The sequence below is a fragment of the Urocitellus parryii genome, chromosome 4, assembly GCF_045843805.1.
Source record: "Urocitellus parryii isolate mUroPar1 chromosome 4, mUroPar1.hap1, whole genome shotgun sequence".
NCBI lineage: Eukaryota > Metazoa > Chordata > Mammalia > Rodentia > Sciuridae > Urocitellus > Urocitellus parryii.
Genome location: NC_135534.1, coordinates 49321161 through 49342086, shown reverse-complemented (window position 1 = coordinate 49342086; position 20926 = coordinate 49321161). Strand labels below are relative to the sequence as shown.

At 37.3% G+C, this 20926-nt stretch overlaps 1 protein-coding gene and 1 long non-coding RNA gene across 2 annotated transcripts in view; one reads left to right on the top strand and one right to left on the bottom strand.

Moving 5' to 3' along the window:
- The first annotated feature begins 635 nt into the window (after nt 1–635).
- On the top strand, nt 636–20707 carry LOC144254388 (uncharacterized). Its single transcript, XR_013343482.1, has 4 exons — nt 636–721; nt 1659–1763; nt 18596–18711; nt 20675–20707. It is a non-coding gene; the product is annotated as an uncharacterized LOC144254388 (long non-coding RNA).
- Copb1 (coat protein complex I subunit beta 1) overlaps nt 19464–20926 on the bottom strand; it is a 37577-nt gene continuing 36114 nt past the window's right edge. Inside the window, exons 21-22 of the mRNA XM_077797531.1 lie at nt 20252–20407; nt 19464–19784 (exon numbers count right to left, since the gene is read on the bottom strand). Of these exons, the coding sequence (XP_077653657.1) occupies nt 19725–19784; nt 20252–20407 (216 nt within the window). The 3' untranslated portion in view covers nt 19464–19724. The remainder of the gene's footprint in view (nt 19785–20251; nt 20408–20926) is intronic.

The window sequence follows — 20926 nt, the reverse complement described above, 5'->3', positions numbered from 1 at the left end:
TTGAACACTTTCTATATGTTAATTCACAGATGTAACCCTAAGGGTTGGAATTATCATCTCCATTTTAAATATTTGAGGGGAAATAACCTTTCCAAGAACACAAAGCCAGTATAAACTTTTGTCGGTTTAAACACTTTTGATTTCTGTACAGATACAGACATTAGAAGTGGCAAACTGAAAACCTGCAGGCAGATGCAATTCATAGAGATTTTTGCTTGGTCCTCAGAGGATTTGTTTGTTTATTTATTTATTTTTTCAGTACTGGAGATTGAACCCAGGTACCCTCTACCATTAAACTACATTACCAGCACCACCCCCCACCTTTTTTTCCTTTTGAGATAGGGTTCTGGTAAATTGCTCAGGCTGGCCTCAAACTTGAGATCCTCTTGCCTCAGCCTCCTGATCACAGGTATGTGTTACCTCACTCAGATACAATATGGAATCTTTTGTGAATTACTTCTTTCAATTAGTATGATGTTTTCAAGGTCCATCTAAGTTGTATCATGTATCAGAATTTTTTTTCTTTTTATTGCCAAATTATATTCTATTGTATGTATAATATTTTGATTATCCATGTTGATGGACATTTGGGTTGTTTCTACTTTTTGGCAGTTATGAATATGTCTATTAACATGCCTGTACAAGTTTTTGACTGGAGGTATTTTCAGTTCTTCTGTGTTTACACCTAGGAGTGCAATGCTGTATCAGTGGTGAATCAATGGTGAGTCTACAATTATTAATTTTATGTTCTCTAAAGCAGCAGCACCACTCTATATTCTTTTTTAAAATTAATTATTTAATCCTAATTAGGTATGTATGACCATTCTATTCTTATCAGCACTATAGTTCTCTATATCCTCATCAACACTTGTTGATCAAGACATCTGTCTTTTTTATCATAGTTGTCCTAGCTAGTAGGTTTGGTTTTGATTTGCTTTTCTCTCATGCCTAATGATGATGAGCATCTTTTCATTTGTATGTAGGTTTTGAAGAGATATATATTCATATTCTTTTCCTATTTTTAAATTGGGTTATCTTTTTATTATCGAGTTGCAAGAGATTTTTTTCCCCATATATCTTGGATAAAGTCCCTTAGCAGATATATGATTTGCAAATATTTTCTTGCATTTTAAGGGTTGCCTTTTCATCCTTTTTTCTTCTATTTTGGTTTGATATTGGGGATTGAACCCAGGGGCACTCTACACCTGAGCTACATCCCCAGCCCTTTTTATTTTATTTTTATTTTGAGATAAGATCTGGCTAAATTACCTGGGCTGGCCTTCAACTTGGGATCCTCCTGCCTCAGTCTCCTGAGTTGCTGGCATTATAGTCTCTAGTACTACCATACCCAGCCCAGCCACCTTTCTTTTTAAAATTTTGATAAAATTCAATTTATCTGTTTTTTTAACTCATGACCATTAATATTTTGATTTATTCCTCCAGATGTTTTCTGTTTTTTTTAACAAATATAAGATGATGTATATACTTTCTGCTTTATTTACTTAATAAATTGTGAATAACTTCCATAACTATACCCATTATTGCATGAATTCACTGTTATCTAGTTAAGCAGTTACCTAGAAATGAACATTTAGATTATTCCCAGTATTTTGCTATTGTAAGCAATCCTTATTTGAACGTCTTTGTTCACATCTAAGTTACATTATGGAGAAACGAGGACTGAAGCACGTGACAGAGGTGGGGAACAGCATGAGGAAGGTCAAAGAGAAGGAAGAGCTCATCAAGCCCATATTGGATGAAAAGTAAGCTGCGTAATGGAGAAGAGTAGAAAATAAGCTGGATAAAAAAGGTGGGGCTAAATATAAAGTCTCAAAACTCTCAGGTTAATAAGCTTAGATTTGGAAAGCCACAGAATTTTTTTTTTTTTAATGGGGGCTTGGCTTGATAAAAGCCATGTGATTCCTCTTTGATAAAATGAGGAAAAAGTTCTGTTCAACCTCCTAAACCCATGTTCTAGAGAAGTAGGAGGAAAACTGAGAGATGAAGAGTCATAGTAACCAGAGGAAAAATAAGCTTCTGCAAGAGAACAGTCTACTGGGTCAAATGATGCAGAGAGTAGCCAGGCGCAGTGGCACACGCCCGTAATCCCAGAGGATCAGGAGGGTGAGACAGGAAGATCACAAGTTCAAAGCCAGCCTCAGCAAAAGCGAGGTGCTAAGCAACTCAGTGAGACGCTATCTCTAAATAAAATACAAAATAGGGCTGGGGATGTGGCTCAGTGGTTGAGTGCCCCTGAGTTCAATCCTTGTTATATACCCCCCCCCAAAAGAATTGTGGTGGATTTATCTGAGTAAGGTCAATGGAGAGGAGAAATGATATTACATTATTACATCAGAAATAATATATTCTTTTTTAAGGAAATTATCTGTCTATCTATCTATCTATCTATCTATCTATCTATCTATCTATTTATTATGTGGTGCTGAGGATCCAACCCAGTGCTGTACATGTGCTAGGCAAGTGCTCTACAACTGAGCTACACCCCCTGCCCAGAAATAATGTATTCTTTAAAAAAAAAAGTACATAGGAGGTGAGGAAGTTTATTTATTTTTAAGCTAGGCTACACTTTAGCTTAACCCCCAAATTTTGTGTCTTAACACAACAAAGTTTGCTTTCTTATACTGAGTCAAAGGTGGGACGGGTGGGTCTGCACCTCAGTCACTGATGAACTCAGAGATGGAAGTTCCATCATCTTGAAGTTGCAACTCTTGGAAGACAAAGCCTGCTTCACTTTTGGCTCAGCACGAGATCATGCCACCTCTTCCCTGCTTTGGTTCAGAGTGAGTTATGAGTCACCTTGCCCAGCCTAACTGCAAAGTTACTGGGAAATATGGGGAGCAGAGGGATTATTTGATGAGCATCATTCTCTCTGAAACTGGGAGTGTAGACAATATAATACTTTTTTTTTATTATTAGGGTAAGGAGAGTGATAAGGTAGCAGCTAGGGTGACAGCAGATGAGTGGATTTTGAGTTTTGCTTTTCTAATTAGAAGAGAATTGAGCATGTTTAGAGGCTAGGGAGTGGCTAAGCAATGGACTATGGTATTGGTCTTGGAGAAGATGGAAGGAATAATGATGAGCCTCAGAAAGGAGACCTGACCCTCTTTCTGAGATTAGTAGGAAGGAAGTGAGGGAAATACAGTTAGCTAAATCTGTGGGTGTGAAGGCAGGAAATTGAGGAAGTTCACACCTGATATTTTTAATTTCCTAAGAAGTAGGAAGCAAGTCAATTTCCAAAAGTGGTAGTAGTGGTGATGCGGTGGGGGAGGGGCCAGAGTTAAGTAACAGGCTTTTAGGAGTTTGAAGGAAGTTCTCAAATCTGTCTCCACTAAGCCATCAGCCTTTAAAGGGACAACTGTAATAGCTTCTTATATGGTTTGCTTACATGCATTTAACCTTTTTAAATACTCCAAACCAGTGGACAGTTTTTGAAAGAGGACACATCAAGTCATGACACCCTGTGCATAAAGTCCTCTACTTTTTGTTCAAAATCCTAAAACAGACAAATCTGGTTCACAATATCTTCTCAGCCTTGCCCTCAACCCTCTCTGTGCATTTTTGCATGATCCCCTTCCCCCATGTTTGCAGTAACTGGCAATTGAATCCAGGGTCTGACCCATGTCAGCTAAGTGCTCTACCATGTGGCCCCTTTTCATCCTTCCTCCTTCCTGCCTCAAGGCTTTCATACACTCTTCCCTCCAGCTGCAAAGCACTTCCATTCCACCTTACTCCTTTCACTTAGCTAATCAAACCCTTTAGGTCTCAAATAAAGGGTCACTTTCTCAGAGAAACCTTCCCTGACCTTCAGACGAGGTTAGGTCTTCCTACTGTATGCTCTTATGAATCTTGGAGTGTTTCCTTCCTTAGCATTTTTTTTTTTAGTTTTTATTTTAACATTTTTATTTGTATGTGGTGCTGAGGATCGAACCCAGCACCCTGCGCATGCCAGGCGAGTACTCTACCGCTTGAGCTATATCCCCAGCCCCCTTCCTTAGCACTCTTTGCAATTATATATTTGTATATAATGGTCAAGGGCTATCTTCTCTAGACTGTAATTCTATGAAGGTAGTCACTGTGTGTTGTCTACAATTGTGTGTTAAATATATCGCACATTACCTGGTGTATAACATGTGAGAAAGAAATATTTGTCACATGGATGAATGGATTAATCAATTTTGTTAATTAATATAGTCTATTGTAAAGAGATGACCAGGGTTACAATTTCTATAACAGTCTGGTGAATGATGGAGACTACAGAATTACTTCACAGTCAATCTGCATAGTTGTGCTTAGCAGCTCATATAGGGGTGGAAGGTTGGACTGATGCATGGTTGAGACTTCAGAGTGTGGAAACAAAAAGACAATCAATGCTTGTCTTCATACTGCACTAAGTTCTAGGCAGAGTAGGGGAGGAAGAAAAGAGATACTGAGGGGAGTGATGGACTTGGGTGGTATCCAGATTTTTTTTTGCCCTGAAGCAGGGCCTTACTATGTTGTCCAGGCTGGTCTTGAACTCATAGGCCCAAAGAACCTCCTTGGCCATGAGTAGGTAGGACCACAGTCACCACCACTGTGCCCAGCTATGGTATCCAGGTTTTTAAGGAGTATTTATGGTGGCAATAAGAGTAAGAGACGTAGTAGCCAGGAGGTGGCAGACAGATATTTAGTATATCAGACCTTAAGGTCTCTAAAGTAAAGCACAATTTAAGTCTTGACAAGTCCAGAATATAAAACCATGGAAAGGAGAACTAGAATGTCTCTGAGGTGGTGGTTGTTATTATTATTATTATTATTAATTTATTTATTTTTTACCAGTAGTAAGGATTGAGGTTGAGGTGTTGAATGGTTCCATGTAGTGAAGTTACCTGAGTGACAGCAAGACTTGAAGTGAAGACTATGAATCAGGCACCAAAATATTTATGGACAGAAGATGACCATTGTAAAGTTAACAGAGAGGATGACATGAGCCTCAAAACACAGTTATCTCCCATCATTCTGTTCCTGGATTGGCCATTCAAGAGTCAGAGTTTCAGAACAGAGTCTCATGGGCTGAGCTTGATGGTGTAAACCTCAAAAGGAGCAAATTTGCATGTGGTAGAAATGTAATGGTGGATTAATGTTAATGAAAAAAGACAAGACTGCCAACAGAGGCCCTGGTGGTATATAGGATATGTAAGAATAGGCAGCCAGCCCTTTTTTTTTTTTTTTTGTATTTTATTTAGAAACAGGGTCTCACTGAGTTGCTTAGTTAGCACCTCGCTTTTGCTGAGGCTGGCTTTGAACTCTCCATCTTCCTGTATCAGCCTCCTGAGCTGTTGGGATTACAGGCATGCACCACCTATGCTAGCAAAATAGGCAGCTTCTAATCAAGAGATTAGAAAAAAATATGAAGGAGATACGACCTTGAGAGAAAGCCCAATTTCCATTAAACTGGAGGTGGGGATAATAATCTTTCATGAATTTAAAGAAAGCTTGTAGGAGAGGTTTTTGTATATTTGCTTGCTTTTCAATAGATTGTTCCAGCATTAAAAGTAACAACACGTAATAGAGAGGACAGTCCCTGGTCAAATGTCAGGGTCTATCACTTACTTGCTGAACAATCTTAGCCAATTACTGAACCTCTCTGAGCTCAGTTTTCCCATCTGTGAAATAATAATGACTGGATTATTATGTGGATCAAATAAAATAATGGGTGCAAAATTGCACTGTAAACTATAAAATAATGCCCACACAAGTTATTGTTATTATTGCCACATGAGTTCACAGTAGCATTTAGAGGAAAGATTGCAGGAAGGTGTGGCACTGGGGATTAAACCTATAGGCACTCTACTACTGAGCTACATCCCCAGACCTTTTTTAAATTTTTGAGATAGGATCTCACTATGCTACCCAGGCTGGCCTGGAACTTGTGATTTCCCTGCCTCAGCCTCCCTAGTCACTGGGATTACAGGCCTACACCACTATGATGGGCCTGGACCAAAGTTCTTGATTTTTGACTCTAAATTTAGAATGGTCTCAGGAAGAAGACAGGAAAAATACCATCTCTACGTTATAAGTGGGAAAACAAAGGTAGATTCAATTATTAAAAACAACAAGGCTGAGGCAGGAAGATCGTAAGTTCAAAGCCAGCCTCAGCAACTTAGTGAGGCTCTGAGCAACTTAGCAAGACCCTGTCTCAAAATAAAAAATAAAAAGGGCTGGGGATGTGGCTCAGTAATTAAGTGCTCCTGGGTTTAATCCCTGGTACCAAAAAATATACTCTTATATGTATATATAACTAAATGTATATATGAATAAAATAAACAACAGAAAAAATAAAAATAAATTAAAAAGGCATTTATTGAGTGCTACTTTTTGTCAGTAACTGAGCTGGTCAAGAGATGAATTGGAGGGCTGGGAATGTGGCTCAAGCAATAGTGCGCTTGCCTGGCATGCGTGCGGCCCGGGTTCAATCCTCAGCACCACATACAAACAAAGATGTTGTGTCTGCCGAAAACTGAAAAATAAATATTAAAATTAAAAAAAAAAGAGAGAGATGAATTGGACACCAGCCATAACTTTGGTGTTCACTGGGAAATACAGTGGGATGCTATGTGGTTTTGCCACATGGTACAGTGGTACCCTGGAGAACACTGTGTAAGCACTGAAAAAAGAACAATTTCAAACTTGAGTGAACTTTACAGTGGAAGCTCCAGGTGAACTAGGCCTTGAATGTCAATCCAGAGAAGAGGAGAGCTATTTAGTCCAAGTACTGAGTGGTAAAGACCCAACTAGAACCCAGGGCCACAGATGTGCTGTTAAGTGTTGCTTCCCTAGTCTATCTGGCCTAAAAGAAGAGAAGTCTCTTTGGTCCCACATGGAAGCATCTTCTCCCTATTTCTGCTAAAGGGCTGGCTGCCATAGCAACACCACATTGTTGATTAATCTCTTTGCAATTGACTGTCAACAGCTTCCTGTCAGGGTGTAAATGCACAGCTCAGATCCTACCAGATATGAGGCATCGTGCTTTTTCTACCTCCTAACCTCTCCCCAACTGTTGGGTGGTGCTTTCTGTTGGCTGAATGCATGCCTTATTTGTGAACTAATGGGTGGCCAGTGGGTCAACTTGTGAACAACTCTTCCAGGAAACCTGCAGGGTTTTAAAGGAATTTTGACTTGTCATACATACTGATTATTCTACACCTGAATGAGGTTGCTGGAGGTTCCCCCAACTCCCACCCTTTTCCCCTCTCGTTTTCTTTCAATAATCTTGGGGAAAAGCCATATTCTATCCAGTTTTCTTCTTTCCCAATTTCTCAGGTTCCTATACTCTCAACTGTTCCTTTCATGCTTTTTCAAAGGGCATTGATGGGAACTCAGTAATCTAGCCTATTCCTGAAATCTTGTTTACCCAGGGTCAGGCTCTGTTGCTCTTTAATAACCAAAAATAATAACTATGCTATATCTATTTTATAGAAGAAAGGTCTTGCACTCAGTGCAAGAGGTGAGAGACTCAGGGTGGGGAAGCCGTCTTGGAGGGACACCAGTCAGGAGGAAGGAATAAAGCCTAAGGCTATGGAATAAAGGCGTCTGTCCATGTTTGGCTCTTCAGTATTCATTTCCTCCTTCTAATTTCTGTCTACTTTATGTGCAGTCTGGTGGGAGTGGACACTATAGATTATTGAAGGGCTACAGAATTCTGACCTGTGAGGTTTAAGGGAAATAGGAGAAGTCTGTCTGCTGACGCCAGCATAGTACCTAGCCTACAATGCTTAGCAAATGTCGGTTACTCAGCACGGATGCTCAGTGCTCGGTACTGTCTGTTACTATCAGTGTACTATTAGGTGGGTCATAGAACATTTCTTGCCTCAGAAACACTGTGTGTAAAATTACCAGTGTTTCTAACATGTATTGAGTGCTTGGTGGTTACTAACTGCTATGATTGTTCTTTTGTCCTCCAAACAGTGAATGGTCTATCATTTTTAGCATATCAGAAACTATTTAAAGTCCTACAGAGGTAAGACAGTAATTTGCCCAGCTGGATAGTGCATACCCATAATTTTAGCCACTCTGAAAGCCTAAAGCAGGAGGACAGCAAGTTTGAAGTCATCTTGGGCAACTTAGTGAGACCCTGTCTCCAAATAAAAAAAAAATAAAAAGGTCAGGGGTGTCTGGAACCTGTGAAACGCTATTTCACATGGCAGACAGGCTTTGTAGATGTGATTAAATTTCAGATCTTGAGATGCTCCCGAATTACCCAAGTTAGCCTAGTATAATCACCAGGTCTTTCTAAGAGGGAGGCAAGAGGGTCAGAGTCAAAGATGTGACACACTGGAAGCAGAGGTTGAAGTGATGTGACTAAAAGCCCAGGAATTCAGGCAGCCTCTAGAAGGCATTGGAAGCAAGGAAGTGAAATTTCTCCTAGAGCTTCTAGAAGGAACACAACTCTGCCAAACCGTTTTTAAGTTTATGATCTCCTGTACTTTACAGATCATAAACATAAATTTGTATCTTTTAAACTAAAAAAAAAAAAAAGTCTGGGGTATAGCTCAGTGGTAGAGCACTGGTAGAGTACTGGTTCAATCCCCAGTACCTCAAAAAATAAAAAATAAAGTGCTACAGAAGCAGACATTAATTTATTGACATTAGAACTTATTTATATCACTAAGATATTATGATCATACTTTGATTAAAATATAAATGTACATCTGAAATGGCATATCTCAAAATATTAACTAGTATTTATTTCTTTTGTTTTATTTTTGCCTTTCTTCATTTTCTATCTTCAGTGAACAGACATTATTTAGTAATTTTTTAAGCTGGGTATGGTATTGTATGCCTGTAATCTTACCTGCTCTGAAAGCTGAGGCAGGAGGATCACAAGTTTGAGGCCAACCTAGGCAACTTAGTGAGACCCTGTCTCAAAATAAAATAAAAAGGGTTGGGAATGTAGGTTAGTGGTAGAGCATTAACCAAGCATGAGTGATGCCCTGGGTTCAATTCCCAACACTACACACAGACACATATGCATACTCACACAGCAATTAATTTTTAAGTTAGAAAAGGTTACTGCTTTTAGACAAGATGGCATTACAAGATAGCCTGTAATTCCAGATACACAGGAGGCTGAGGCAGGAGGATTACAAGTTTGAGGACAGCTTTGATTACTTTACAAGACTGTCTCAATAAATAAATAAATATATAAATACATAAAATAAAATAAAAATAAATAAAAAGAACTGTGAGGGTAGTTCAGTGGTAAAGGGTCCCTAGTTTCAATCCTCAGTACCAAAAAAAAATAAAAACAAACAAACAAACAAACAAACAAAAAAAACCCATTCAGAACTAATTTCCACTTTAGGAAGAATGCTAAGCAAGAAAAATGAAGTTAATGTCTTTCTGCCCTTACCTCCCTTTCTACCAGTCACTATATTTCCCATTATTCCATTAGTCTGCTTATTTCCTTCCTTGTACTCATCCACTCTGAAAATACCTTATTTGGTTGTTGCCATAAGAATGTATGCTCATGGGCTGGGGCCGTGACTCAGTGGTAGAGTGCTCGCCTAGCACGCACAAAGCACTGGGTTCGATCCTCAGCACCACATAAATGTAAAATAAAGATATTGTGTCCACCTAAAACTAAAAAATAAATATTAAAAAAATGTAAGTTCATAAGTGCAAAGATTTTGTCTGTCTTTTTACAATTTACATATTGTGACAAAGCAATTCTTGCACAAAGCAGAAGCTCCATAAAAAAAGACTGAATTAATTCAAAATCAGAATTCCTCATTAGGGAACAAAAATGTTAAGCAAGTAAAGGGGTGGGAGTGTAGCTCAGTGGTAGAGCACTTGCCTAGAATGTACAAAGCCCTGGATTTGGTGCCCAGCAGTACCAAAAGCAAACAAACAAGGGTAAAAGAATGCTAAGCAAGGAAAATGAAGCAAAAATCAGAAATCTGCTGTGCTACTGGGACCCAGGAGTGTGGAGAATCAGTAACTGTGAGTTCACCTTTTGGGCTTGGTTTCAGAGTAAGGACTTTAAGAACATAAGTACCATTTTAACTGTTCCTATCCCCCTTCAAAAGCAGTTATCACATTAAAAAAGAAAACGGTGATGACATTTCTAGGGGAAAATGACACAGTATATATGTATGAGCTTATTGGACGTCTGAGCTAAATGAGTAATTTCCTGAATGATGTGAAATGTGATGAGACTTGTGGCATTCCGGAAAAACTTGACATAAATTGTGCCCAAAGCCATTCCGTAGAATATTCTAGTTTCAATATTCTAGATTTTGGCTTGAAGTTAGGATAGCTGAACATTTCTTACATACACCAAAATCCCCAGCGTAACTCTGTTTTTTTCTGGGACACAGGAAATAGATAACTCTGACTTCTATGCCAAGTAGGAAAAATGAGGGAGAGGGGGCATATGGAGCAGTGAAGACTGACTTTTATTAAATGCCTTTTATATACCACATACTAACAGGCCAGGAATTTTCTCATTTAATAAGTCTAACAAAGTAGATATTATTTCCTTCCTTTTTCCAGATTAAAAAAATATATATAAGGCTGAAAGAGATAGACTTGCCTAAGTCATTGTTGATAAATTAGAGAAAAATCTAATCCTAGGTTTATTTGATTCCTAAGCCTGCACACTTTCTCTCTACCACACTTGCCTCCCCAGCATTCCTGGAAATCCCTTGATGAAATATATTGCTTATCTTAAAAAAAATAATGATATGGCCTTAAGTAAGCTGAAATAAGAAAATTAAGTAATCCATATAAAATTGCTGATATATGACTTTTTTAGCCCATAAAAGAGGCAATTCCAATTCATTCATCTCATGGGTAGATGAAGATCATTCTGACAATACTATTAATAACTAATTCATTGTGCATTTGTGTACATCTTTACCGATTATATTTCATTGTTATTTCTATAACCCTTTAAGACAGGAAGGTTAAAGATAGTTTCATTTTATATGAGCAAAGTAGATTTGGCAACCCCACCTATTTATCAGAGTAGCATTTGCCTTTAGGGAGATGTAACCTTTTTTAAGGCTCCTATTGTTCCCTACTCCCTGTTCAACCATGTCCCACTCTCCATATCATATTCTGTCAAAATCAGCTTTGATGTGATTTTTACAACAGGCTCTTAACTGGTATCCCACACTTCTGATCTATTCTCCAAAGAGTTTTTTTTCTAAATGCAAATCTGTCACTTATCTTCTTAAAACCCTTAGTAGTTTTTCTTCATTCCTTGCAAGATGAAGTTCAAATGCCTATAATTAGATCCTTCTGATCTAATACTTGGCTGCCATCTCCAGTCTCACCATTGATGATCTCCCAGCAAACCCTCTGTTTAGTGGAACTCACCTCTCTGTCCTCATACCTCAGTGACTTCACCCAAACTGTGCTGTGGTTGGAATGCCTTTCTCACCCTTTCCCTATCCCTTATCTGACATTCAGCAGGCCAGTTTATACTTTTCAAGGCTTAATTCAATGTCATTTCCTTATGAATCCATGCCTGACTTCTGAGAGCCACCAGTTTTCTGTGTTCTCACAGCAGTTGGTGTAAGACTTTTCTATTGTAAGACTTAAACAGTGCTCTGATTAGCTGGGTTTTTTTTCCCCTAAAATATTCACCTGACTCTATCTGAATTTAAGTAATGTCAGGATCATAGCATAACACTACACATGTAATAGACATTATCAGTCAAAACCCAAGTCAAAACCCAAGGATCTTAGTAAGTTCCCAGCTTGTATTTTCACTTAGGGGATGAGAGAAAAATCATACCTACAAAAACCAGGGCACACTCTCCCAGGACTTTGCTACAGTTCTCTATATTGAAGATATAAGCCAGAGACTACCTGAACTTAGATCTATACTTCCATTACCATGGCCTTTTCATTAAACAGAGCCCATAAGCACATGATCTGTATGAATAAGGTAAACATTTGGATTTTACAAATTCTGTTTCACACAGAAACCTAGTACAGGATGGAGTACCTACAAGTCAAGTTGTCCTTGAAATAGTGACACATTTAATTCAATATGATGAATAAGGAATGATTTACTAGCAGAAAATACATGTATGGGGCTGGGGAGGTGGCTCAAGCGGTAGCGCGCTCGCCTGGCATGCGTGCAGCCCGGATTCGATCCTCAGCACCACATACAAACAAAGATGTTGTGTCCGCCGAAAACTAAAAAATAAATATTAAAAAAAAAAGAAAGTACATGTATGGAATAAAAAATCACCAGGAGTGTACACAGCCACAAATACGCAACTAGCCAAATATGTTTCTTTAATACTTTTAAAATTTGGTACCAGGTATTAAAATGTTAAAATATTTATAGAGAAGAAACAGAATTGACAAAATTCTTTTTTTTCTGACCTGTGTATTCTGGACTTGGGGAAAAAGACCATCATTCTCTGATTTTAGCTGTGGGAATATATTGGTCTAGCTTGTGGAATACTAGCAGAGACAGTTTTGAAAACCATACTCTTAGCCTAACAGAAAACAGTCAAACCTTTACTCAAATAAAGGGCTCATGAAAAAAAAAGTACGACCTTAAATAACTTTGTAGAAAGAGAAAATTTTGATTATAATTCATTAAATTCACTTTTTTATGTTGTTTGTCTTCAAAAAATAATTTGCACAGCTTAGAAAAATTCAGTAATTTTCCCAGACTGGCTCCTTGAGTCAGATGGGCATTTTCTCCACACCCAGGCTGGTGAAGTCCTGTGAAGTTGGTCAGTCCCCACCCTTTTCAGAGAATGCAATGCTTTCTCACAAGGGGATGCCAGCTCTCTGGGTGGGCCCAGAATAGGCTGAGGTTTCAGCTACTTTGAAGCCCAAGAGATCAAGATCACAGATCTAAAAAATCACAAGAGCTGCAATCAGAGATTACAGCAATGAAATATTTTAGCTAAACCTAGTAACTGGGGTGGGTATATAGCATTTATTTTCAAGCTATCCTAGTGATATGACTGATGTGATATTTTGATTTCTAGACAGTTGGAAAGACTGGCAGTGTATTCTTTTTAATGTAGGAGACACATTCTTACAGAGTGGTGTTATTCTCACTAACATATCATAGGCACATGTCCAGGGATTAATTAAATCCATAGCCTTATTTATTTTAGGTGCTGGGATTGAGACTATGGCCTTTACTATGTGCTCTACCACTGAGCTATATATATACCCCCAATGTCCCTTTTACCTTTTTTTTTTTTTGGTGTGGTGCAAGGGACCCAACCCAGGCCCTTGTGCACGCTAGGCATTTAAGTGTTCTACCACTGAGCTGTAACTTCAGTCCCCTTGTTATCTTTATGGCTACATGCTTCATTCATTTGGTCACTCAATAAATATGTATTCCGTATTTATTGTCTACTATGTACTCTAGGTACACTGTAGAGTACACCATATGATTGTTAATATTCATTTTGGTGAGTACTGGGGATTGAGTCCAGGGACACTCTACCACTGTGCTACTTCTTTAGTCCTTTTAATTTTTTGTTTGGAGACAGGGTCTAAGTCACCAAGGCTGGCCTTGAATTTGTAATCCTATCTCAGCCATGAAGTCCTTGGGATTATAGGTATGCACCACTGGGCCCAGCCCCAGATTTTGGTGAGTCTTAATCCTTTGTGATTTTTTATTTTTGCAATACTGGAGGTTGAACCCAGATGTGCTACCTCTGAGCTACATCCCCATCCCCCCCCCCCTTTTTTTTTGAGACAGGGTCTCTCTAATCTGCTGAGGCTGGCTTCCAATTTGAGATCCTCTTGTGTCATTCTCCCAAATAGCCTAATTTTTATAATTAAAAATACAATTATTAAAATCTTTATAGACTTTTTTTCCTTTGGTATGTCTCTCAAAATAGTTTGGCAGTGATGTTTGAGCAAGTTGATGAAATAGTTACTATTTTAAAGCATAGGCTTTCATTTTAAAATTATAGGTGGAATGTATGGCTAGGCCACTGTAATAGACCACAGTAAAGATGACAATACTATAAACCAGGACAATGGCAGTGGGTGTATGGGAAAAAAGATGATTAGAAAAATGTAGAAGAGAGAAAATAGGTTTTGGTATCTGATGAAATATAGGAGTGAGGGTACAATTAAGGGTGACTTACCAAGTTTCTAGCTTAAGTGACCAAAGAACATGGTACGGGAACAGGTTTGGGGGTAAGATAAGTTCCATTTCATTTTTTTTGTTTGTTTTTGTTTTTGTTTTTTATATTGCTGGGAACTGAACCTATGACCTTATACATGCTAGGCAGATGCTTTACCTCTGAATTAGGACCACAGTCCCATTTCATGCTGATTTTGAGGTGCCTGTGGGTAATATACAGGTGGTGATATCCAGTAGAGGTAGCTGTAAAAGTTTTTTGGGGGTATGAATCTTTTAGCTAGAAACTCTGGAGGTTAACTAACTGAATTGTTTCATTTTACAAATAAGGTAGGCCCAGATAGATATACCTATTTTTGAAAGCTTCTTAGAGAATTGGGATTAGATTTAGGAAGACTCATTCAGGACTACTTCAGTCCACCATGCTATATTCCATTTGTCTATCTAGGAGGTATTACAATTATTCCAGAATATATACAGTGAGAAGTTTTCTCAGAATTCCCCAAAAATATATAGAACCTCTGATAAAAGGCACAAATCCTGCTCACATTCTTTTGTCACTGCAAAATTGACTTCTCAAAGAGATCCTGCCATTGCTAGCTGGAGAAAATAAAGAGGATGCGGTCAGATTAGAAGTGACTTCTGATCACAGTGAGCAACCCTAAAACATCACACTGGTACTGTAACCAAACACATATCTCTGGTGCTCAATTTTTTTTTTTTTTCCCCAGGACTGGAGTTCAAACTCAGGGCCTCACACATGCTAAGCAAGTACTCTACCACCTAGCCTTATTTCCAGTCCTCTGGTGCTCAATTTTAAAGAATCAGTCATTTGAATATCATTATGAAAGTAAACAAAACCAGTATGTTCATCATAAATAATCACATGGGGAATATAGATTATAACAACCACATTTAGCAGAGGTAAAAAGTCAATAGGCAAAGTGCCAAGTACTCATTATCTTATTTTAATAAGACAACAGTTGAGAACTACTCATACCTTAACCAAAGAATTCTCAAGAAACAAAGCTTCTTCTTCTTTTTTTTTTCTTTTTTTTTGTGGTGCTGAGGATTAAACCCAGGGCCTTGTACATGCAAGGCAAGCATTCTACCAACTGAGCTATTTCCCCAGCCCTGAAGTTTCTTTTATATATATATATATATATATATATATATATATATATATATATATATATTTATTTATTTATTTTTTTAGCTTTTAGGTGGACACAATATCCTTATTTTATTTTTATGTGGTGCTGAGGATCGAACCCAGTGCCTCATGCATGCCAGACAAGTGCACTACTATTTGAGCCATAACCTCAGCCCCATGAAGCTTCTTTTTAAGTGAGTTACGGGTGTTAAAAACAAAAGCATTCAAGTAGAGTATAAAAAGAACTAAATTCTGAGGGAGTTATAAAGATAGAGGGAATAGGTTTCAGTATTTTCTGCAAGGTAATACAGGTGAATGGGGAAAAATGGAACAAACACTTATTGATGAATATCTGCTGTGTCAAATATTCATAATACATTATATCATTGCATCTTCATAACAACTTTGTGAAGTACTCATTATAAGCACCCTATAAATGAGGAAACTGAAGCATAAGATTAGGTAGTTGTAGCAATGTGTGACCAATTGCAAGGACCTGGCCTTATACCTGTGTTTATCTCTGTTAAGCCTTGAACAAAACCTTCATCTCTTCAAAGACTGTAACTATCACCTATAAATGATGGTATTGCTAGTTTTTGCTTCAGAGAGTCATTGTGAGGATTGTAAATGTCATGAAAAAAGCACCGAGAATTAATACTGGACACAGTGCTTTGTTTTGTTTTGGGTAGTAAGGGATTGAACTGAGGGCTTCCACACACCAGGCAAATGCTCTACCACTGAGCTATATCTCCAGCTCTTTTCCTTTTGAGACAGGATCTATCCTAAATTGCCCAAGATGGCCTTGAACTTGTGATTCTCTTGCTTTAATTTCCTGAGTAACCGGGATCATAGGCCTGCACCACCTTGCCCAGCTAATAATTTGGTTCTCTATCATGTAAGATCATGTGGCAAGTAAGTGGCAAATTATCCTTTCCTTCTGCTCTACAGCTGGTTACTTTAGGCTCCTGAGAACCTAGAGGTACATAATGGAGCTCATGGAGAAGGAGAGAGAACACTGATGGTGTATTGAGAATCTAGAATTGGGCAATAAAGAAAGAAGCTGGTGTAACTATTACTTTGAGGTCAGCATTCAGAATAAAAGGCAAACTATAAAGTTAATCTTAAGAGGAAGGCTATAAATTATTCATTGACCAGAATATTTGTCAATATGGAAGGAACAATTCACCAGTAAAACTACTTATTTTACCCAATATATAGCAGAGATTTTCCACATTTGATATTGAGTTTCTGAAGATATTTTGGTTCACTTACTTTTTCACATCCTGAAGTGATATGTCTCCTATACTATTTCTAAATCATTAGAAGTGATAGTGATATCACTATCAATCTTGGCATTCAAAGTTGTATGTATGTGTTTACTTTGTACTAGGGATAGAACTCAGAGGCACTTTAACACTAAGCTATATCTCCAGTTTTTGTTTTTTTTTTTTTTTTTGAAACAATTTCTCATTCATTGCTGAGGATCTTTTAAAGTTGTTGAGGCTGGTCTTGAACTTGTAATAGTCTTGCTTCCACTTTCCAAGTTTTTGGGATTATAGTCATGTGCCACCTATCTGTCTAAAGTTGTTTTTATATAAGAAAAAGTAAGGTAGGTACTTTTCCTATTAGCAAGGTAAGTAAATAGCTTATTATATTTTAAAAACTGCATAAACGTCTTTCTATTTGTTCTCCTTATGTTATCTTGCTAGTAAAATAAAAAATTACCTTGGTTTTTCTAAAAACAACCTTAAAAGACCAATCACATCTACTCTCCAAATGAAATAGCTGCATAGAGCTCCCTCTAGTGTCATGACATTAATGAAATATTAAGGGCCATTTAATTTTGTTATAAGATTTACAGGTTTATCCCTTTAGTACATGAATACATTAAGCCCTCACTTAGTTTTAGATAATATATTTATTTTCTTACAAGACATCCTGGTCCTAATTACATGGTATATTCTAGTACAAGTATCCACTCATGTACAGTATATCCAAACTGAGAGGATACTGTGTAAACAGCTTCTCTAAAAGTGCTTCTATCCATTTCCATTCGCAATCATTACATGCACAAAACCATTGAAAAGCTAATAAAGGGGCTCAGTGGTAGAATGCTTGCCCAGCATGTGCCAGGCTGCAGGTTTGATCCCTAATACCACAAAAAAATAAGTGAGGTGCATTAGTGCATGCTTGTAATCCCATCTACTCAGGAGGGTGATGTAGGAGGATTGCAAGTTTGAGGATAGCCTTGACAACTTAGTGGTACTCTGTCTCAAAAAGGGCTGAGGATATAGCTCGGTGGTAGAACACCCTTGGGTTCAATCCTCAGTACTAGAAAAATAAAATGTAAGTAAACAGATACCTAATGAAGTAAACAGCTTCAACTGCAATTAACTTCTGACAACCAAATTAACTTATTTTCTTTAAGAATTTTGAGAAAATGGCAAAGTGAGGTAAACAAAATTATGTGATTCCAACAAAAATAGTCTGAAAATGTTAGGCAGGAAGCTTCCCAAGATTATTCAGAGAGATCTATTTTAGCATATACAGAAGCATAATTCCTTGTTTGTTTTTTGGTGGTGTTAGAGATGGAAGCCAGGGCCTTGGGCATGCTAGGCAAGTGCTCTACCTTCAACTCTCCTTGAAATTTTAAATTACCTGACTGTAAATATGCTAAGTCAATAGGTATTCTAAGAATGAATTTCCAGTTTAAGATAAGATTAAAATATTCTGGGCTAACCAAATTTAATCTGCATCTTTACTGATGGACTTCTCAGAATGTTCAATATGCTAATGTGCACTATGATTGCCTAATACAGGACAGTGTGCAGCTTTTCCCCAAATTACCTGACTATGGAATCCTTTTTTTCCCCCAGTATATCTAATGACTAATAGTCAATAGAACAGTTAAGTTCCTCTGCTTTCATTACAAATCTCCACTCCTCAATTCAATCCATCAAACTGACCCCTTTCCTATATTCCCTGTGTCTTTCCCATCTGGAAGCTACTGGCTTTTGGACCTCAGTGCTCTGGAATGGCAAATACCCTGTAATTTTCTGGCTTAATGATTGAAAAAAGAAAGCAGCTTTAAAGTTTATGATATCATACAAGGTATTCATCTCCTTATATGACAAGCAAATCATTCCATTTTTACTGAATAAGAAGATGCCACTTTTTTTTTTCCCTTTTGCAGTGCTGAGGATCAAATCCCAAGTCTTACGCATGTTAGGCAAGTGTTCTACCATTGAGCTACACCTTCAGTCCCTGCTTTCCCTCTTTCACAGACCTTATCTATGCACTCACAGGTAACAGACTCAAGACCTTGATGGAATAAAAAGGATAATAGTTTACCTAAAAGACCAGAATTCCTCAATCATCCACAATGAAGGCCAAAACCTAATTAATGCAAAGTGACAAAAAGGTAAGGAACAGAGGTAATTTGGGAATAGAATAGCTTTTGATTTTTTTGGTACTGCTGATTGAACCCAGGGGAACTTTATCACAGTTCTTTTATGTTCTAATTTTTATTTTGAGACATGGTCTCACTAAGTCACTGAGGCTGCTCTTCACCTTATGATCCTCCTGCCTCAGCCTCCTGAATAGCCAGGATTACAGGCATGTGCCCTAGCACCTGGTCCTAGAATAGCTTTTTGAATCCTGTAGAGTTAATCTTCCTAGTAAAACTTCAGTCAATGACTAGAACCAATTTAATTCCTAATATAGAATACCCAAAGTTAAATGTAACTGATTAAACAATCCATTTTTGATTATCTACTTTTCATTATAATTTAGAATAATTAAGAACAGTATGTCTGTTTCATTCAGGATCTATAATAACTCCTTTAAACTGAAGATGGATCTTTTTTCTCAAGTTATTTTGATACTCTCTCCCTGGCGCTAAGTTTGAGAAAAGACCTTTAGAACATGATAAGGCATTTTAGAGATGTCAATGTTGGAATACTAAATAAATAAAAAAGAATCAAGTAAGCCAAAGGCTTGTTTCATTTTATATCACTGTGTTTGTAAAGTTGCATATACCAACAGTTCAAAGAGTAATTTTAATTTATAATGAAAATCTATAACCCAACTAAAAAAAATTCATTGCTACATAACTGAAATTATGTAATTATTTATTTATAAAATAACAAAAAAATTTATGAATAAATCTGTTTATTGTACTATGAAAATGGTCTTGGTACATGTGAGAAACACATACTTTGAGGACAGCATTCAACTGTTAAGACAAAAGACAAACCATAATTTTAAACTCAATCTTGATTTAAGGGAAGGCTATAAATTATTGGCTGGAATGCATTCAGCATGAACTCAGATTCTACATAACATAAAGCATGAAAGAGTACAAAAGATATTGAAGTCCAATAAGCCCATAACTAAATTTTAAACTATAAAGCTTCCAGGACTTTTTGATTATTCTTATATACTAGTTTTCTTCTGAGACAAGTTGATTTTATCTCCAAGAGATAAGGCCATCCCCTGAAAAGAAGAATAAAGATGTTTATTATTATTGAAACTGTACAACCAGCAGGTTATTCCAGCTGAATTAAGCCTCCATTTGATGATACCACATCAAAAATAAAACCAAAAGTATAAAAACAGACTCACCAAAATTTTACTGTGTTGAGTATATTACAGTTCTAGATCTACAAGTCACTACATTTATACCTTGACTTTCAAAACAAACAAAATCCTCTCTAGAATCCATTTCACAAATACACCACAGAAATCAGTTGTTTTAAGCAAATATCCAAAAGTGATAGACCTAAAAGGTGGGCCTTTTAAATGAAGCAAAAGTTACATTTCTATTCATCAAATACTATCCTTATATATGTGTGAATAGGCATAAAACATGAGTATAACAGAAGATATTATCTAGAGAAATAATAAAACAAATTCTTCCTCCCATTTAGTTCAGAGATGCTCTCATAAAAAGGAATTGTTACCTGACTCTTTGCACGAATTCTTATGTGGCCAGTAACAGCAGCATCTGGTCCCTGGTGAATTGGCTTCTCAATGCTGACATTTGCAAGTGCATCTTCTCCAAATATGGAACGAGCATAAAGATTGGCTGCCATGAAGCCACAGTAACCAGAAAGGGCCTGGGGGAGATTTGTGATAAATTCAGTAGTTTACTAGAGAACTACATACTGGCAAAACCAGACAACATAAGTGAATTATTTAAAGTAGTACTTATGTGGTAGTGGTTACAGGACCATGCGTTTGCCAAAATTCATACAACTATACATATGAAAAGTGTGAATTTTACTGTCTGTGCATTATTAGTCAACAAACCTGACTTAAAGAAATAGTACTCATTACAATATGTATTTATGTATCTCTGCCTTATTCATTTGCTTCCTTCACAGGACCTTAAGCTCCATGAAGGAAGAGAATATTATTGGACTCAGTATGTGTTGAATAAACTGTTACATGAATTAAAACCTACCTGCTTGGGAGCAGACATTCTTTACTGTCTTTGCAGTATTGGGGATGGAACCCAGGGCTTTTTGCATGCTATGTAAGCACTCTAAACTGAGTTTAGAGTTTGACAGCAGACATTCTTTTATTGATAAAATAAATATTGTAACATTAACACAAATTTTATACAGAAAAAAAAT